Source organism: Diabrotica undecimpunctata, chromosome 9 (genome assembly GCF_040954645.1).
Source record: "Diabrotica undecimpunctata isolate CICGRU chromosome 9, icDiaUnde3, whole genome shotgun sequence".
Lineage (NCBI taxonomy): Eukaryota > Metazoa > Arthropoda > Insecta > Coleoptera > Chrysomelidae > Diabrotica > Diabrotica undecimpunctata.
Window position 1 is genome coordinate 24,457,566 of NC_092811.1, and position 16,294 is coordinate 24,473,859.

The window sequence follows — 16,294 nt, forward strand, 5'->3', positions numbered from 1 at the left end:
TGGGAAAATCTATACCTATAAATGAAACTAGGAGAATATCCTACCATTGTAATACTAAACAGATATAAAAAACGTTCACATATTTACGCAGGATGCATGGGCGCCGGCAGCGAGGTGCAAGGGGATGCATTTGCTTTTCCCTGACCGGAAAGAAAGTACATAGCTATACATGCATAGTTCTATATTTTATATTGGTTAATAGTATGTATAGATGCAGATGCATCCCCCTGAAAAGCAGATGGACCCTCCTGAACATAATCATGGCGACGCACATGGCATGATGTGATGTAGCATTATTCCTATGAGTAATATGAGAATTTTCCTCATTATTCTGGTTAAAAATTAAGATTTTCAGCTTGATACTTATAAAAACTTGTATTTTAAAGACCGTTTCAATTGATTTACTTCAAGTTCGTACCTTATTTAATTACTAAAATATGTTTAATTCATGTTTGGTATATTAAATGTTTAATTTGCTGTAAACAATATGATAATAATAATATATTTCTTGTTTTTTCCACAAAAATGAGGTATACTAGAAATGATACAAATAGAGTATAGAGAGAAGTACCTTTTAGGTAAGTAAGAGTGAGAACGATATATGTTAACGTCACAAGCCTCGCCCTAATATAGCCGCCGCCAATAATTCGCATTTTTAAATTAATTTACAAATTATTTTTGAGGATTAACTATTATCCGCTAGTCGGCACCGGTAATTCGCCATTATGACTAATTATATCTGCAAACGTCTCCTGTTTTCATCTTTAATGGATGAGTCCACACGTGACATAATACCGGACATTTGACATAAAACGTGACATTTGACATAAAACGTGACATTTGGCATAAAACGTGACGTAATATGTGATTAGACCATTATTAATGTCAAAGAACGCAGAGTTTTCTCCTTCAATTCTAACGCATGAGCTTACGTTTTGTATATACGTGATATTAGACATAAAACGTGACATTTGACATAAAACGATTTATGTCAAATATCACGTATTACGTCAAGTTTTATGTCAAATGTCACGTATGGACTCGTCCTTAAATACGAAAACAGGGAAGGAAATAACAAAGACGTTTGCAGATATATTAAATCATAACATCGAATTAATGGCACCGTCTAGCGGATAATAGTTAAACTTCAAAACTCAAAAATAATTTGAAAATTCATTTAACAATGGCGAATTACTGGCGGCGGACATATTGGGGCGGGGCTTGTCAACATATATCGTTCTTACTCTTACCAAAAGATATTTCTCTTTCTAAAATATTGATTTCTCTTTATCTGTAGCGACAAAAACGTGCTTAGGTATTTTTTTTTTTTGGAGTGATGCTGTGATTACTAAATTTTGGTAAATTAGATACCGCAGGACTCAGTTATTACAAAAAATACAATATTTGAAAGTACCTTCTGTTTCGCCCATTAAAGGGTTAAACCAAAGTACTCAACCAGTGTGCCGCGAAATTTACTGTCTTTTTATTAATTTTTACTTTTTTAATTCGCCGTGATAATAACTTTTACCGACTATTTTTCATTGAATAAAACTTCTGTTCTGCGCTTGTCTGCTCACTCGACCAACAGAATACGGTAGCAGCAGTATCGTACGCAGACCTGCGTTAGTTCAACATATTACCGCTTGTGGCGATAGCGTTTGAAGACACTCACATCTAGAGATGAGCATCGTTGGAAAAACATCGATGGTTACCATCGATTAAACATCGGAACCGTACCATCAATGGCAATACAACATCGAGCCTAAACATCAATGTTTTTCAACACCATTGTTGACCTTGAACTCCATACAACAGAATTAAAGTTATGTCAAGATATTATTTTTACAATGTTAAAATTTCTTGGACCTAAACTCGCAAAAACAAATGTACAGTATACTTAAATACAGTAAACTAGAAGCAGAGGCAATAATACCATTTTAAACTTCTTATATCTGTGAATTTGCTTTCGATAAACGCCATCAAGAACAAAAATCGTTCACAGCTAAAATCTTTAAAGGACGACTTGAAGGTGTATTTGTCTTTAATATGTCCTAGAAAGGATTTAATAATAAAGAGTCACCAAGCAAAAATATGGGTACAGAAGACAAACTAGAGAGATGGAAAGAATACATACAAATTCTTTTTGACGACGATAGACCTTGTTCTCCACCATCCACAGATAATCGAATAAATGAAAAAGGCCCAGAGATAACCAAAGAAGTGATTCACGCAGTAAAATCTCAGAAAGATGGAAAAGCCACCGGTCCAGACAATATCAATGTCGAAATACTTAAACTAATTGTAGATAACGAAAGTAAAAGCCTAGATTTAATAACAGCACTATTCAATAATATATATGACACAGGTAAAATACCAACAGACTGGCTAAAATCAACATTCGTAGCATTACCAAAAAAATCGAATTCCTCACAATGCGATGATTATCGAATATTAAGCTTGATGTCTCATGTTCTTAAAACTTTTCTCAGAATTATCCACGCGAATTTACAAGAAGTGCGAGTTCCAGATGAGTGACACTCAATTCGGATTTCGAAACGGATTGGGAACAAGAGAGGCTCTTTTTGCTTTAAATGTGTTAACGCAACGATGCAGAGACATGAATGTAGATGTATATGCATGTTTTATTGACTATCGAAAAGCATTTGACTGCGTTAACCATCAAAAGATGATCGAAATTCTGAGAACAACTGGAGTTGACGAACAAGACTTTCGAATTATCTCAGAACTATACTGGCACCAAACGGCAACAATTGTAATAGAGCACATAACATCCGAAGACATACAAATCCGACGAGGAGTGAGACAGGGTTGCATCTTATCACCGCTACTCTTTAATTTGTATTCGGAGTCTATATTCAGAGAAGCATTAGACGAGGTCCAAGGCGGAATTAAGATTAACGGAATCAGCATAGACAACATCAGATATGCTGATGATACCGTCTTAATAGCAAGCAACGCACAAGAACTACAAAATATAATAAATGCGGTAGTTCAACACAGCGAAATGTTCGGTTTACATCTAAACGTTTCCAAAACTAAAACTTTAGTATTTTCAAAGACACCAATAAACGTACAGGTGTATGCCAAGGGTCAAATAAGAGAACAGGTAAATTCCATAAAATATTTGGGAACAAATATCAATAGTCAGTGTAATCCAAAAAAAGAAATCCTATCAAGAATCGAACAAGCAAGGAAAACATTCATGAGCATGAAAACATTTTTTACAAGATCAGGCCTTAGTCTAGAGGCTTAGAATCCGAATGATCAGATGTTACGTTTTTTCTGTCTTACTGTATGGCTGTGAAAGTAGGACAATGGACTCTGAAATAGATGTATATATACAGACGAATGTTGAGAATTCCATGGGTACAAAGAGTTACTAATGTTGAGGTACTTCGTCGCATGTGTAAACAAAAAGAATTACTAAGAATATTCAAAGAGAGGAAAATGTAATACTTGGGTCATGTGTTGAGAGGCGAAAAATATGAATTACTTCAAGTTATACTGGAAGGAAAAGTACAGGGCAAAAGATCAGTAGGAAGACGCCAGAACTCGTGGCTGAAAGACCTGAGGTGATGGTTCGACCGCTCATCCGCACAGATCATTCGCGCAGCAGTTTCCAAAACTATAATTGCCATTTGGATCGCCAACCTTCGAAAGGAGACGACGCAATGAGAAGAAGAGGCAAAAATATCGCGTTAGAATATGGTGTCACTATTTTTAATTAGACGGACATTATGTTTTATTCTCCATTATTTTTTAATATTAACTCGTCCCTTTTAACACAAAATATATGTTTGTAAGTGCATTAAAATTTTGTCTTCTTAATTTTCCTAATTAGTTTCCATAATGAGCACAGCATTAACTCAATGAATTATGTTTTAAATTATATTTTTAAAGAAAGCAACATATTTAAAAAATCACATAACAATACATTATGATTATACTCATTATAAGGATTATTTACCCAAGTGTGCCGTGGCTAAAAAAGATTGGGAACCGCTGGGTTAAACCATGTGTTGCAATATGATCGTTTGACAACAATATCATCAATAAACACCCAACAACCTCATCTCAAAAAAACAGAGGGTAAGATGTAAATGTTAGCGCTCCGATTTTATAAAGTTTGTTGGGTACTTAAATCACCATAAAATATTTAAAATCAATTTCTTTAAAGATAAAGAAACATAAAGGTAAATCTACAAATATAAAAACAATACTTACATAGTTTTCTGTATTTAGAAACATTCTTCATTTCCCTAGATATATGATTCATAGTCACCGATCTCTGACATTTTGAACAAAATCCAGAACATTTACGAACGGCCATCTCTATCTCTTTAATTGAAGTATTTTCGCAAGAAGGGCACTTGAACGGGTGTTCATTCTAAAATATTGATCTTTTTAAAACATTTCCTTTCAATCATATTTAAAAAATCCCATAACATAAAAATAGTCAATGAGAAAACTTACCGCAGCTTCTTCTAACTCACATATCGAACATCTACAAGTAAAAAACAGAAAATGCTGCGTTACTAGCCGCCGATCTTCTAGCGGTAAAAATCCGTTAACTTCTGAATAACATAAAGTTATTTCTTCACCTTGTTTGATTGGCTTGATGGTTTTAACAACGATATAGTGAGCGTAAACTCTAAAAAAGTAATTATTCAATTATCTTATACATTAAATTCTCTGTTTTGTAATCCTATTGATTGCGCCACTTTAATTTGGACATAAAAAATACTCAGTAGGACATTATTGTCGAATCGTGGTACCTGTCAAAGGAAAAATTTTTAAACAAAATTTAAATAAGAAATTTTTTAATAGGAACCTTCGGCAGGATATTAGAACATTTACTTAAAAAAAGATGAATGAAATTGGTAAAGTTGTTCTCAAACTATTGCGTGTCATAGGGAAATAGGGATTCATTTTTATATAATAGATAAAGAATTCTACTTACATTATCGTGGCATTCGGATTACACGCATGGTTAATTAGCGCTATCGTGGGACATATGGCTTTTCCGGTACCGCTCATCGTGTGCAGTCCTGACGCTATATTCAAGTTAGGAAACGTCAGTAATACATTATTTATTTGAGCGTGGCAGTAGTGTTTCACCATTAGTCCTCCAACGTACAATGAAAATTTATCCATGTCTCCTTTGTGTTTGAATTTGGCAAAAAAATTGGATTTATTTATCAAATATAACAAATTTTTAACGGAACTCTGAAAAGGATAAGTCTTATATTAGAAATAAAGGTTAAAGTTATAAATGTAATATTTGAGGCTTTTGAAGCTATGAAAGAAAAATCAGTAGAAGGTAGAGATCCTAAAGTAGCTGACTGAAGAAGACTTCCACTGCTGTTACGAATAATCAAAATAAAATGTTGTATACTGTCAGTCTTGTCATTTAATACACAAAATTCTGACGAAACCACAAAGAAAACCTTGAACATAGGATGTTACACAAACCATACTACACATATATAAATCTGAATATTTGGAGGAAGATCTGGAATATTTAGAGAAAGTATTGATATAAATAAAGAAAAAATAATCAAATGATTTATATAACTAAAAAAGTCAATCACAATTTTGGCAAATAAAGAGAAGTTCTTGCCTAATATCAAAAATATGATAAATAGAATTAAAAAACTGTTACACTCCAAAAATGTATAATACTCCATGTAGTTTTTATTCATTATATTTTGGTAAAGCAAAACGTTGTATATATAAATTATACACAAACCAAATTTTCCTGTACACAGCTTTTTCCAAAAGTTACCTGAAAACTGCCACAGACCGTTGCCGCGTCGTTTTTATGCAAAAATGTATTCTTCTCGACAGCAGAGTATTGTGGTTTCATGGAGACTTAATTCTAGGCTAGAGTCTACAGATGTGACATAGAACCTGAAACTCCGGAATGAATTTTCCGTAGGCGTAAATACTATTTGAAGACTACCAAGCGACTCGATGTGTAGCGACTCGACTTACGCTCGGCTTTATCTCGGTTCCGGGTCGGATAGTGTGAAATATTCTTCTGCTACCTGGCAGAAATTGTGCGACTGAATCCAAAATATTCACTGAATTTAAGAAAATGTCAGCGAATTGGTACATGGAAAGTCCAGAGACTGATCCAAAACCCTGGAAAGTTACATATACTGGAAAAAGAAATGGCAGACCTCAATCTTTCGGTACTGGGACTCTCAGAAACTCACTGGAGAGGTACAGGACATTTTAAAACAACTGCTGGCAACGTCAAGCTGCTGCAGGGTTACAGAATTCTGGAATTGGTATCATGAATGAAACTGTACTATACAGGTAAAACCAGTATAAAACAAATAGCTTCCAGAAAGAAGAACAAACTGTACTTCATCATATCTCAACAGTCTCCCATGTCCATCAAAGACATGTTAAATTATTAAAGTATAGAAATCTACCAAAATTTTTCCAGCTACCAACTAAAGAGGTTCTGAAATACAGTTATATGATTGGCGAACCCTTAGCAACACGCTCTATTTGATATAAAAACATCTATACGGTTTTGAAGTACCCCACAAAATATGGACCAGTATGTTAGAGTATGGAGTTACCTTCGCTCATGGTGAATGGCGTCAGATGCCTATTTGTCCTCCTATTATACCACTTTGGAGCAGAACGACAAACCATGTATTGCATATTGTAACAAGTGACCTACTATTAAAGTAGAATTTTAAAATCAGAACCTAGATATAAATTGAATATTACTTTTAGCATAGTATAATATTCTGGTCATAAGATAAATATTTCAGGGAAATAAATATTTAATTAATGTAAAAACATTTAAAATACTCCATTTTAAAGTTTTTTAATTTCTTAACAGATAAAATATTTATATTTAAGTATACGTACGAGCCTTCCCATATCAGTTGGCCCACCAATGGAATTTGCAGTTTAAGTTGATTACCGCAAACAAATTATACTCTGCATGTTTTTATAAGTTCCGATATTAATTAATATGGCATTTTTATTAATATTTAATGTTCACGCCACTATCTATTTTAAGTTTAATTCATGAATTCTTTTTCTGTAGGCATTTCTATAATAATATTCGGCAACACAGCAGTCTATGCGTATGCAGATATTATGCCATATGTGAAGATAATGGGAGTCCCTAAAAGCACCCCAAGACGACAACACTCAAATACGAGACGAGATCGGTGATACAGCATTCAGAGCGAGCGGACATAATACTTATTAGCGTTCATATATTCATGTATTGTGTAATTCAAAATAAGTAAGTCAGTTTTTCACACGGAGTTTGATTATTTACCAGCGGCACACGCGAAGTGCAAATCAAGTCATTTACATTTATTAAAAACATTACCCTTATGGTTTTTTATTTATTTTCAACAATAAAAAAAATTCGCTAAACAATGACTATGCATTCACTTATGTCAACATAAGTTGATTTTTTCATAATTAAGTTAAATCTAGAGGAAGCTATAGAAAAATGGCATCAAAACAATTATGTAGTACTCTAGCATCTATTTTGTAGTACTGTAAAGCATTTTGCCATTTATGGATGGTACAATGGGTCGAGGTAAAGTTATCGATGAGAAAATTTGTTCAATCATTATTAGATTTTTTAATTCTGGAAAATCCAATTCGGAAATCGCGAATATGTTGCAATTGCCACGCTATAGTGTAAGAAATATAGTCAGATGATACAAAACTACAGGTTCCGTCGTCAGAAAACCTAGAAATGTACGAAAAAGTAAAATAACCGAAGCTGATCGAAGGGCATTAAGACGCATTATAGCGAAAAATCGACGAACAAACTATATGGAGTTAAGCGTTTTATGGAGTGACGTTATTGGAAGACACGTTTTTTCTAGACTACTATGTCACCGAGAGGCTCACAAATTAGGATTTGGTACTTACAAAGTAAGTTTTATAGTTTAAAAAAAATAGTACGAATTGTTTTGAATAAATATCATTTTATTTTAGGCTAAGAATAGCCACTTTTAACTTTACAACAAAAGAAAAATAGACTAAGATGATCAAAAGAGCATAAAGATTGGACTCAGTCGCAATGGGGTTCAATATAATGAAGTGATGAGTCCAGATTTGAAGTGTGTGTTGAAGACAGTAGGAAAATTCAGCGTCATTCGCAGGAAAAATGAAGCTTTACATCCCGACTGTCTGAAGAGAAAAGTCATATTTCCTGCATCTGTCATGATCTGGGGCAGCATGTCAAAAGTGTGGGAAAGTTACATTTTATAGATGGGATTGTAAACACGGACAAATATTTGAATATTTTAGAAGAATCTCTTTTACCGATTATGGAACACCGTTTAACAGCAGCGGAAGATTTTGTCTTCCAACAGGACGGCGCACGTACCTCAAAAAAGAGACTATGGCATACCACTTTTGGAATGGGTTTCTAACAGTCCCGACTCGTCCCCGACAGAGACTTTGTGGCGCCAAAATGAAAAAAGCTTTGAGAAAACATCCTGCCAGGTCCGTCAACGAATTGAAGGAAAAATTGCAAGAAAATATGGTATTCGTTTACATCAGAATTTTGTCAGAACTTGGTAAAAATGATGCTTCGAAGAATTGTAGATGTCATTAAAAATAAAGGGGATGTAACTCAGTGGTAAACTTTCACATTTTTTTTGTTAATATTACATATTATATGCGTTTTTTTAAATATATTATTATTCTGTTTAATCAATAGTTTTCATTACGTTGTAAAATATTTTCTATAAATAGGAAATTCAAAAATGTTGTTCGAATCATTAAAACTTCTAAAATTTACGCTGCGCTTTTATTTTTGTTCTCTAAAATTTAATTTTCTTATCAATCTAACGTTGGACAAACCAATATGGGAAGGGGCTCGTAGATCTTTTTTGAAAATTTGAAAAAAATTACATTTTCGCACTAAATTATTAATAATTAAAAAACAACGCCGAAATGTCTGCTGAAAACGTATATATTTGCTTACTATAGATATATATTAAAGAAAAAACTCTTCAAATACCTGGCTATAATTTATTATATACTTACATATAATATTTTATTGAGTTGTTCAGTAGACATATCCCTAAAATGAGTTTCTAAATCATAAATATACGGATAATTATTGCTTGAATTCCCGTAGAAGCTACTTCCACTACTAGCATCGAAATCTCGACTAGCACCATAGAGCATCATTCTCAGAGAGAGGTAGCTGTAGTCCGTGTCGTCCCATATCGGCCAAAAATGTCTTTGAACTCCGTCACATTCGTAGACGTGATATTCTTCATAGGCTATTTCGTAACACGTTCTCGAACAGAATATACATAAATTACAGGTAACACAGCTAAAACAAGTGAAATATTCGTTAGAATAAAAATCGAATACGATATAAATGGGTAGAGGAATGTCGGGTAGTTTGGTACGCGTCATAAAAAACTGGTACAACTCTTATAACCGAAAATCGTGTTTTTCAAGTTGTGTAAGTTGAGCTTTTCACATGTGTCATTCTAATTTCGAAGGCAACGTTGCCAGTTCAACGAAAATATTAAATAAAACCAGCTAAAAGCAGGGCTGTGCGACAGGTCGCAAGTTTTTAGTATATTCTAAAACAATATCAAGCATTTTCGATCAGTCAGTCACATTTATATTTAAACATTTATTTAAACATAAATCTTAAAAAATTCTATTAATTTTGAAATTTTCCATTATCTCAGTACCCATACATTGATTCGTGTTTTATTATAAATTATGAAAATATTTCAATTCTAAAATAATTATAGATAATAAATCTAGACATGACTTTAAATTATTATGTTTAATTTCAAATCGAGAGGTGTGATTGGTTTCTCGTAAAGTGTAGCACAAATCTGTATTGAGTTGTGGAATACTACAGTAAATAAAACCCACTGGAAAAATTTAAAATTTAATTTGAAATTAATAAAAAATGAATAATTTTTGCAGTGAACAAGTGTGGAATTTAAATATATGTATTACAATTCGAAAAGTTAGTATTTTGTGATAGCTCCATTATTATTAATCACTTCTTGTAATCTTCTGTGAACTGATTTTATTAAATTTAGTGACACATTTTCATCTTCGGCCAAGCTTTTCCAGGTTTCTTCAATGATGGTCTATAAATGATCCCTGCTTTGGGGGAACTACATTTAATTTTTATATTTCGTTGATCATAAGTTCCCAAACGTTCACTATTCGATTAATATCTGGACTTTTAGAGGGCCATGGAAGAGCTTCAATGCTATTTTCCATAAGGTAATCCCGTACACGGTGGGCTGTGTGGATTGAACAGTTGTCATACTGGAAAATAAAATTATTGTTGGGGAAAATTTCCCTAACCGATGGCAACATCACATTATCTAGTATATGTAAATAGGTTTCAGTATTGAATCGTCCTTTAATTCTCCAACACATTCCTAAACCTCCTAAACCTCCTCTATACATCCAAGCTCAAACATTTACAGAGAACCATCCGGACTTATCACTTGATAAAATATAGTTTTCGTTAAACCTATTTCGAGGCGGTCTATAAACCCTAATATGGTCATTATAATGAGACTGGAATACTTTTTCATCAGTAGAAATTACACGGTCCCAAGAATTGACTGGATCATTTAAAACGTAATTTAAAGCAAATAGGAGTCTACTTTGTTTATGTTCCTCGCTAAATTTGTATTTTCGGGCGGCTGCACAATTTTTTAAATCTGTTCTTCTAATTCTCCTTAATGCTGTAGTTAGAAGCATTAAAGTTTGTATTAACTTTTGCTTGCCTTGCCGTATGGAAGGGATACGCTCTTAAATAATTAGTTAATGTTTAATCTTGTTGGGCTGTAGTAATAACTGATCGCCCACTCACTCTCCTTCTATCCAAAGTCTGCTCGTTTTCCCATTTTTTTTAATGTTGTGGATTGTGGTTTTGCTTCTATTTAACTCTTGAGCCAGTTGTCGAATAGACCAACCATCTTCTATTTTTGAAATTATTCTCGTTTTATCAAACTGACTTAACTGACGTGGCATCTTTAAAAATTCACTTTGACAAACTTGTCAAATCTGACTGATGGCAAGCAATATTTTTTATGTTTAATCGTTCGGATATGTTCGGGAAGTTTTCACGCATTGATAACATCTGTAGATACTAAACCAACATTTTTCAGTTATAAGAGGATTTTTTAAGACAGATGATGATATCTTACTCCGCTTAATTTTATTCTCATTATCATTTATACACGGTAAATCATTTAATTTTGAAAAAAATATGCATCTCAATGGGTAGGTAAATGTTTTTTGTTTACATTTTATACATAATAATGTAAAAAAGTAATAGTATATTTATAGATAAAAACGGATTACAATTATGGTGTAGATTCAACCTCCATAAGGAATATTACAGTGAGATATTGGATTGTAATGTAATACTGTCACGTTTTGAAAAGCACTTTTCGCCCCGGATATTTTATAGTTTATAATCTACGTAGGATAAAGTATAATGTTAGTTTTTCACATTTATCGTTTATGTAATAAATAATAAATTAATTTAGGTAGTTTGCCTGTTACTAAACTTATTGACATAACATACAGTCAACAGTTTGTGTTCTGTAAGTAATTGAAGTATAAAATTACAGTAGATGCATTCCAATGTTCTCTGTGCCAATACCCTAAGTTTAAATATCGTTCAACGTTTTGGACATTAACTCAATCCTCTCTGTGGTTATTAAATGTATTAGATACGGTTTTTTGTTGTTAATAATAAAAATAATACCTATCTAAAAACTTTATACATTTTTGAACGATATTTTTTACGTTTTACGTTTTATTTAAATTTACTGAAATTCCTTTATCTGTGATGGCAACAACGAATTGATTCACGAACCATTGTGTCCAGTCTGAACACAGGTTTACATTGGGGAAAAAAAAGTGTACCAGTTTTATATGACGGGAAGTGTACACTTTTTTAGAGAGCTGTATCTTGGCTAAGAAAAAATTTTGAAAATTGTCATTCTCGATTATTTAAAACTCGTTTCTATTGCCAAAAAACAAAATATGTAAATACATAATACAAAAGTTAATACTTACGTATAAAAGGTTCCACAGCCAATACCACAATTGTGACACCTATAAAGAGATGTCGATTCATTCCCTAGACATTTACAAAGTGGGGTAACTTGCAACACTGTAGGTATTTCGTTTATTAATACTGTATTTGTACATAAATCTTTAGCTGCTATTAGGTGTCTGCCCGTTTCTGCTGTTGTCCTAAAATAATTTAAAACAGTATTATCTATTTATTTTATTTAATACACGGGATAACCCCATTAACAGTTTAAATTACAATATACAATATCACAGTTAGGATTCAAAACTTGAAAATACTTATAATATAAAATCAATACTAAAAAGTTTAAAAAATGACACTAAAAATCTTACTTCATTAAAAACCAAACAAAGAAAACCAACAAGAAAACCCAACATAACAAGAACAAAATTCAACAATCCCAATATACATACCACAAAGCAAGTTAAAGTTATATTAAAAATATCAAAATCGAGCACATTTAATATTTGTTCTGAAAATAGGGTGACCAAATAACTGAACAGTATTCCAAAATAGTTCTAACTAAGCAACAATACACTAATCTTGTTGAATTAATAGAGAAATACTTGCAATTCCTAGTAACGAAACCAAGAAGTTTAGATGCCTTTATTGAAATAGAGTTTATGTGGTCACAGAAAGTAAGCTTCTCATCGAAAATAACACCCAAATCCCGAATAGAAGAAACATAATTCAATGGCTGATTATTAATAGTATAGCTTGTTCCAATTCTATTGACTTTACGAAAAAAACTTATAAAACAACATCGTTTTACATTTCAGGGAGTTTGTTCTCATTGTACCAATTTTGTAATCAGCCTGAGTCATTTTGTAGCAAGGCTTGATCTTTTATCTATAACTTTCTAAAATTTCAAGTCATCTGCCAACATTAGACATTTGCTATTTAGGAATCAGGAAGTGATGTCGTTAACGAAGATATTAAAAAGAAGTGTCACCTCATTGAGGAACTCCAGATGTTGAACTCCATTGACTCTTTGGCTTCTCCCAGATGTGAGTTTTTATCCATTCAACAAACCTGACATGAAAACCTACATTAATTAATTTGCCCAAAAGTATTTGGTGATCTTCATGATCAAATGCTTTGGAAAAATCGGTGTATACTGCATCTACCTGTTTATGGTCTTCCATATGAGATAATATATCAGATTGATAGCAAACCAAGTTTGTTGTAGTGGATTTTTTGCTACAAAAACTATGTTGTGATTCGAGATATGAAGCCTTTACATAATTAAGAAAGTTGCTTTGCTAGAAGACTGTCGAAGAGCTTAGGGATTGCAGATTGTATACAAATGCTACGATAAATTTCAATATTGTCTTTCTGACCATTTTTAAATATAGGAACAACATAACTTTCTTTCCACCGAAACACAGACGTTTCCAGAGATCTATGAAACAATATGACAAATTGTTCATATTGTTTAATATTATGAAACAATATTACAAGGTATTACAAGAGTATAGACACGCTTTTTTAATAAAAAATTAGACACTTCATTTGAACCAGTAAGCTTATTTATTGGGCAGCTTATTTATGCCATTAAAAATATCGGTCATGGTAATCTTAGGACAAATATTTGTAGTAAAGTTGCTATTTAATGGATGGATAGGTATGTAAAGGTTGTTGTTATTTGGTGAATACACAGTTTGGAAAAAGTTTATAAATAAATTAGCTCTGCCTTGAGCATTTGTTGCAGATTGGACTTGATAAAATAAGGAGTTAGGTAGGTTATGACTAGATCGCTTATCATTGATGTACTTTCAAAATGATTTTGGATCATTTCTTAGGCCAGTATCTATACCTTCAATATAGTTGTTGGAGCAAATTTCAGACAATTGTTTACATTCAGCTCTTAGGTGAAAAAATCTAATATAGTCATCATCAGTACAATTATTATTAAGTGAGCATACTTTTTCTACACAGTCAGTCTTCTAAGATCAGCAGACAACCACTTGGGAAAAGTTGAAGTTCTATATTTCTTCAATGGCACAAAGTAAGCAATTCCTATAGAGAGAACTTCATAGAATAATTTTGTAGCAACTTCAACATCATTAACCATACATATCCGCCAGTTTATGGAAGCAACGAAGTTGTTAAGCACAATGAAATCATCATTCCGAAAATCATAAACCAACTTATTTCTATTTGTTTCTTTCACATCGAGGTTTAGGCAACATTCATAACCCACATGATAGATGCTAGGATCTACAAGGGGATCACTTGCTTTTAAGACATTTAGCCCCTAACATTAGAAAAAAACTAAATCCAAAAATACATTAAGATTATTGGGAATATTATTATGTTAATACAGTTTTAAAAAACCAATGACTTGGACAATATTCACAGCTGGATCACCTACAGGACAATGCACCATTACACCAAACTCATCATTCTCCCATGATGCATATGGAACATTGTAATTACCAAAAACATAGATATCCTGTGCTGAGTATTGCAGAATAACATTTTCCACAGTTTGAAAATGCCAGTTGTATACTTTGCGAGGTGATTGTGGAGGTTGACTTCATTAAGTTGACATAAGATGTATATTTGCTCAACTCGATCTTCACGAATACTAATGGTTTGTGATTTTAGCTTGTTGTTAACAAACACTAGTACACCACCGCCACTCAACTTTGCACTGGTTCTCTGGGATCTATCACATTATGTAGATACTAAAACCATCACATTTAATTTCACAATCAGTTATGTTATCATTCAAGTTACTCTCCACTAAAATAATTATATTGTACAAGCAGCAGGAAATACTTTTCAGGATCTCAGAAATCTTTGTACGAATGCCTCCAACATTTTGATAAAAAACTGAGAATGGGAAGGATACTAGTTTTTTTGTAACTTCACAAACTGTAGAAACACCACTGCGGTATCTAATGCATAAATTTTCATCGCCAGCAGATTTTCTTTCCTCTAGTTCCTTTTAGCTGCCCTGTAAGCGTCGTATCGTAAGTATTATCATCATTAAAATATGATTACAGCAACAATTAAGCAAGCCAAGTAAACATTAATTATTCATATAGAGATAAATATAGCGATGGAAGGAGAAAAATTGAACATTACAATTATACACTGGATTGAATGTTATGTTTTTTAAATGGGAGTGAGAGAGAGCGTTTTACATTGGTAACTAAGCCACGATACGTCATTTAGGGTCATTTAAGAATGTGTTCATATAACAATAACTTCTTGTTAACCAGGTTCCATCAACATTGTATATGAATAATATAATAATAATAATAATAGCAAAACCTTCCTTTTATGTCATTAGAATAACTCTAAAAAATGTTTAATAATTAATAAGACTAATATTCTCAAAATATTTTTAAGAATCAAGACAGCTCTTTATTATGCAAAATGATTTCCTACACTACAAATTTCACTTACTCTAATTCTACCATTTCCGTTGCATAACAAATATTCTGATTTCTTTTAGATATGGCTAGATCCTGGTAAGGTAAATCTAATTGTTGATACTGTGACTTTTTAGAAACGTTTTCAAATAGCTGACAAGGGTCCCTCATGAGATCAATTTCCTGTAATATCTTTGAGATGAATCCATTTGACCTGAAATATAAATAGTTATTTTAAATGAAGTATTTGTAGGGAAAAGTGAAAAATCCATTATGTGAATGTAGATATGAATATAAAGTTACAAAATCACTTACATAGGTACCTTTGATGATACTATTGCCCCCTCTTTTAGATTTCTAGTTAAAAATTCTACATAATATAATGAGTGATCTCATATACCACTTATATCTATGGTTTATTTCAGATATGCGATGCAGTGTACAAATGATATGGCAATGCAAACCAACTGAGAATTTTCTTGACAACGTTGCCGCTCTTATGGGATTTTAATAGATCCATAATTACTTATTAGAAACAGAAAACATATTAGAAAAACAGAACACAGAACTTTGAAAATTGCGATTATTTCTATAGTGTCTGTTGTGTCATTTTTTATGGGCTTGGATAAATTTAGTGAAGAAAAAGCATGAAATCAGTAAAATTTTATTATCTCCTGAAAATAAATATGATGAAACAGAAAAGAGCGGTATTTGTAGAATAGTGCAGCAATTCTTTCGGAAAAATAAACCACCGACTATCAACTCTGTTTTGGCTACAGTAAAT

General features: G+C 32.5%; 1 protein-coding gene across 3 annotated transcripts in view; it reads right to left on the reverse strand.

The window, feature by feature from the left end:
• The window catches only part of LOC140449680 (uncharacterized), a 37,947-nt gene that overhangs the window by 17,602 nt on the left and 4,051 nt on the right, over positions 1–16,294 (reverse strand). For all 3 annotated transcript variants that reach the window (XM_072542957.1, XM_072542958.1, XM_072542956.1), the window contains exons 4-9: positions 15,545–15,724; positions 12,109–12,288; positions 9,070–9,364; positions 4,982–5,247; positions 4,495–4,672; positions 4,246–4,408 (exon numbers count right to left, since the gene is read on the reverse strand). In XM_072542957.1, coding sequence (XP_072399058.1) covers positions 4,246–4,408; positions 4,495–4,672; positions 4,982–5,247; positions 9,070–9,364; positions 12,109–12,288; positions 15,545–15,724 — 1,262 coding nt within the window. The remainder of the gene's footprint in view (positions 1–4,245; positions 4,409–4,494; positions 4,673–4,981; positions 5,248–9,069; positions 9,365–12,108; positions 12,289–15,544; positions 15,725–16,294) is intronic.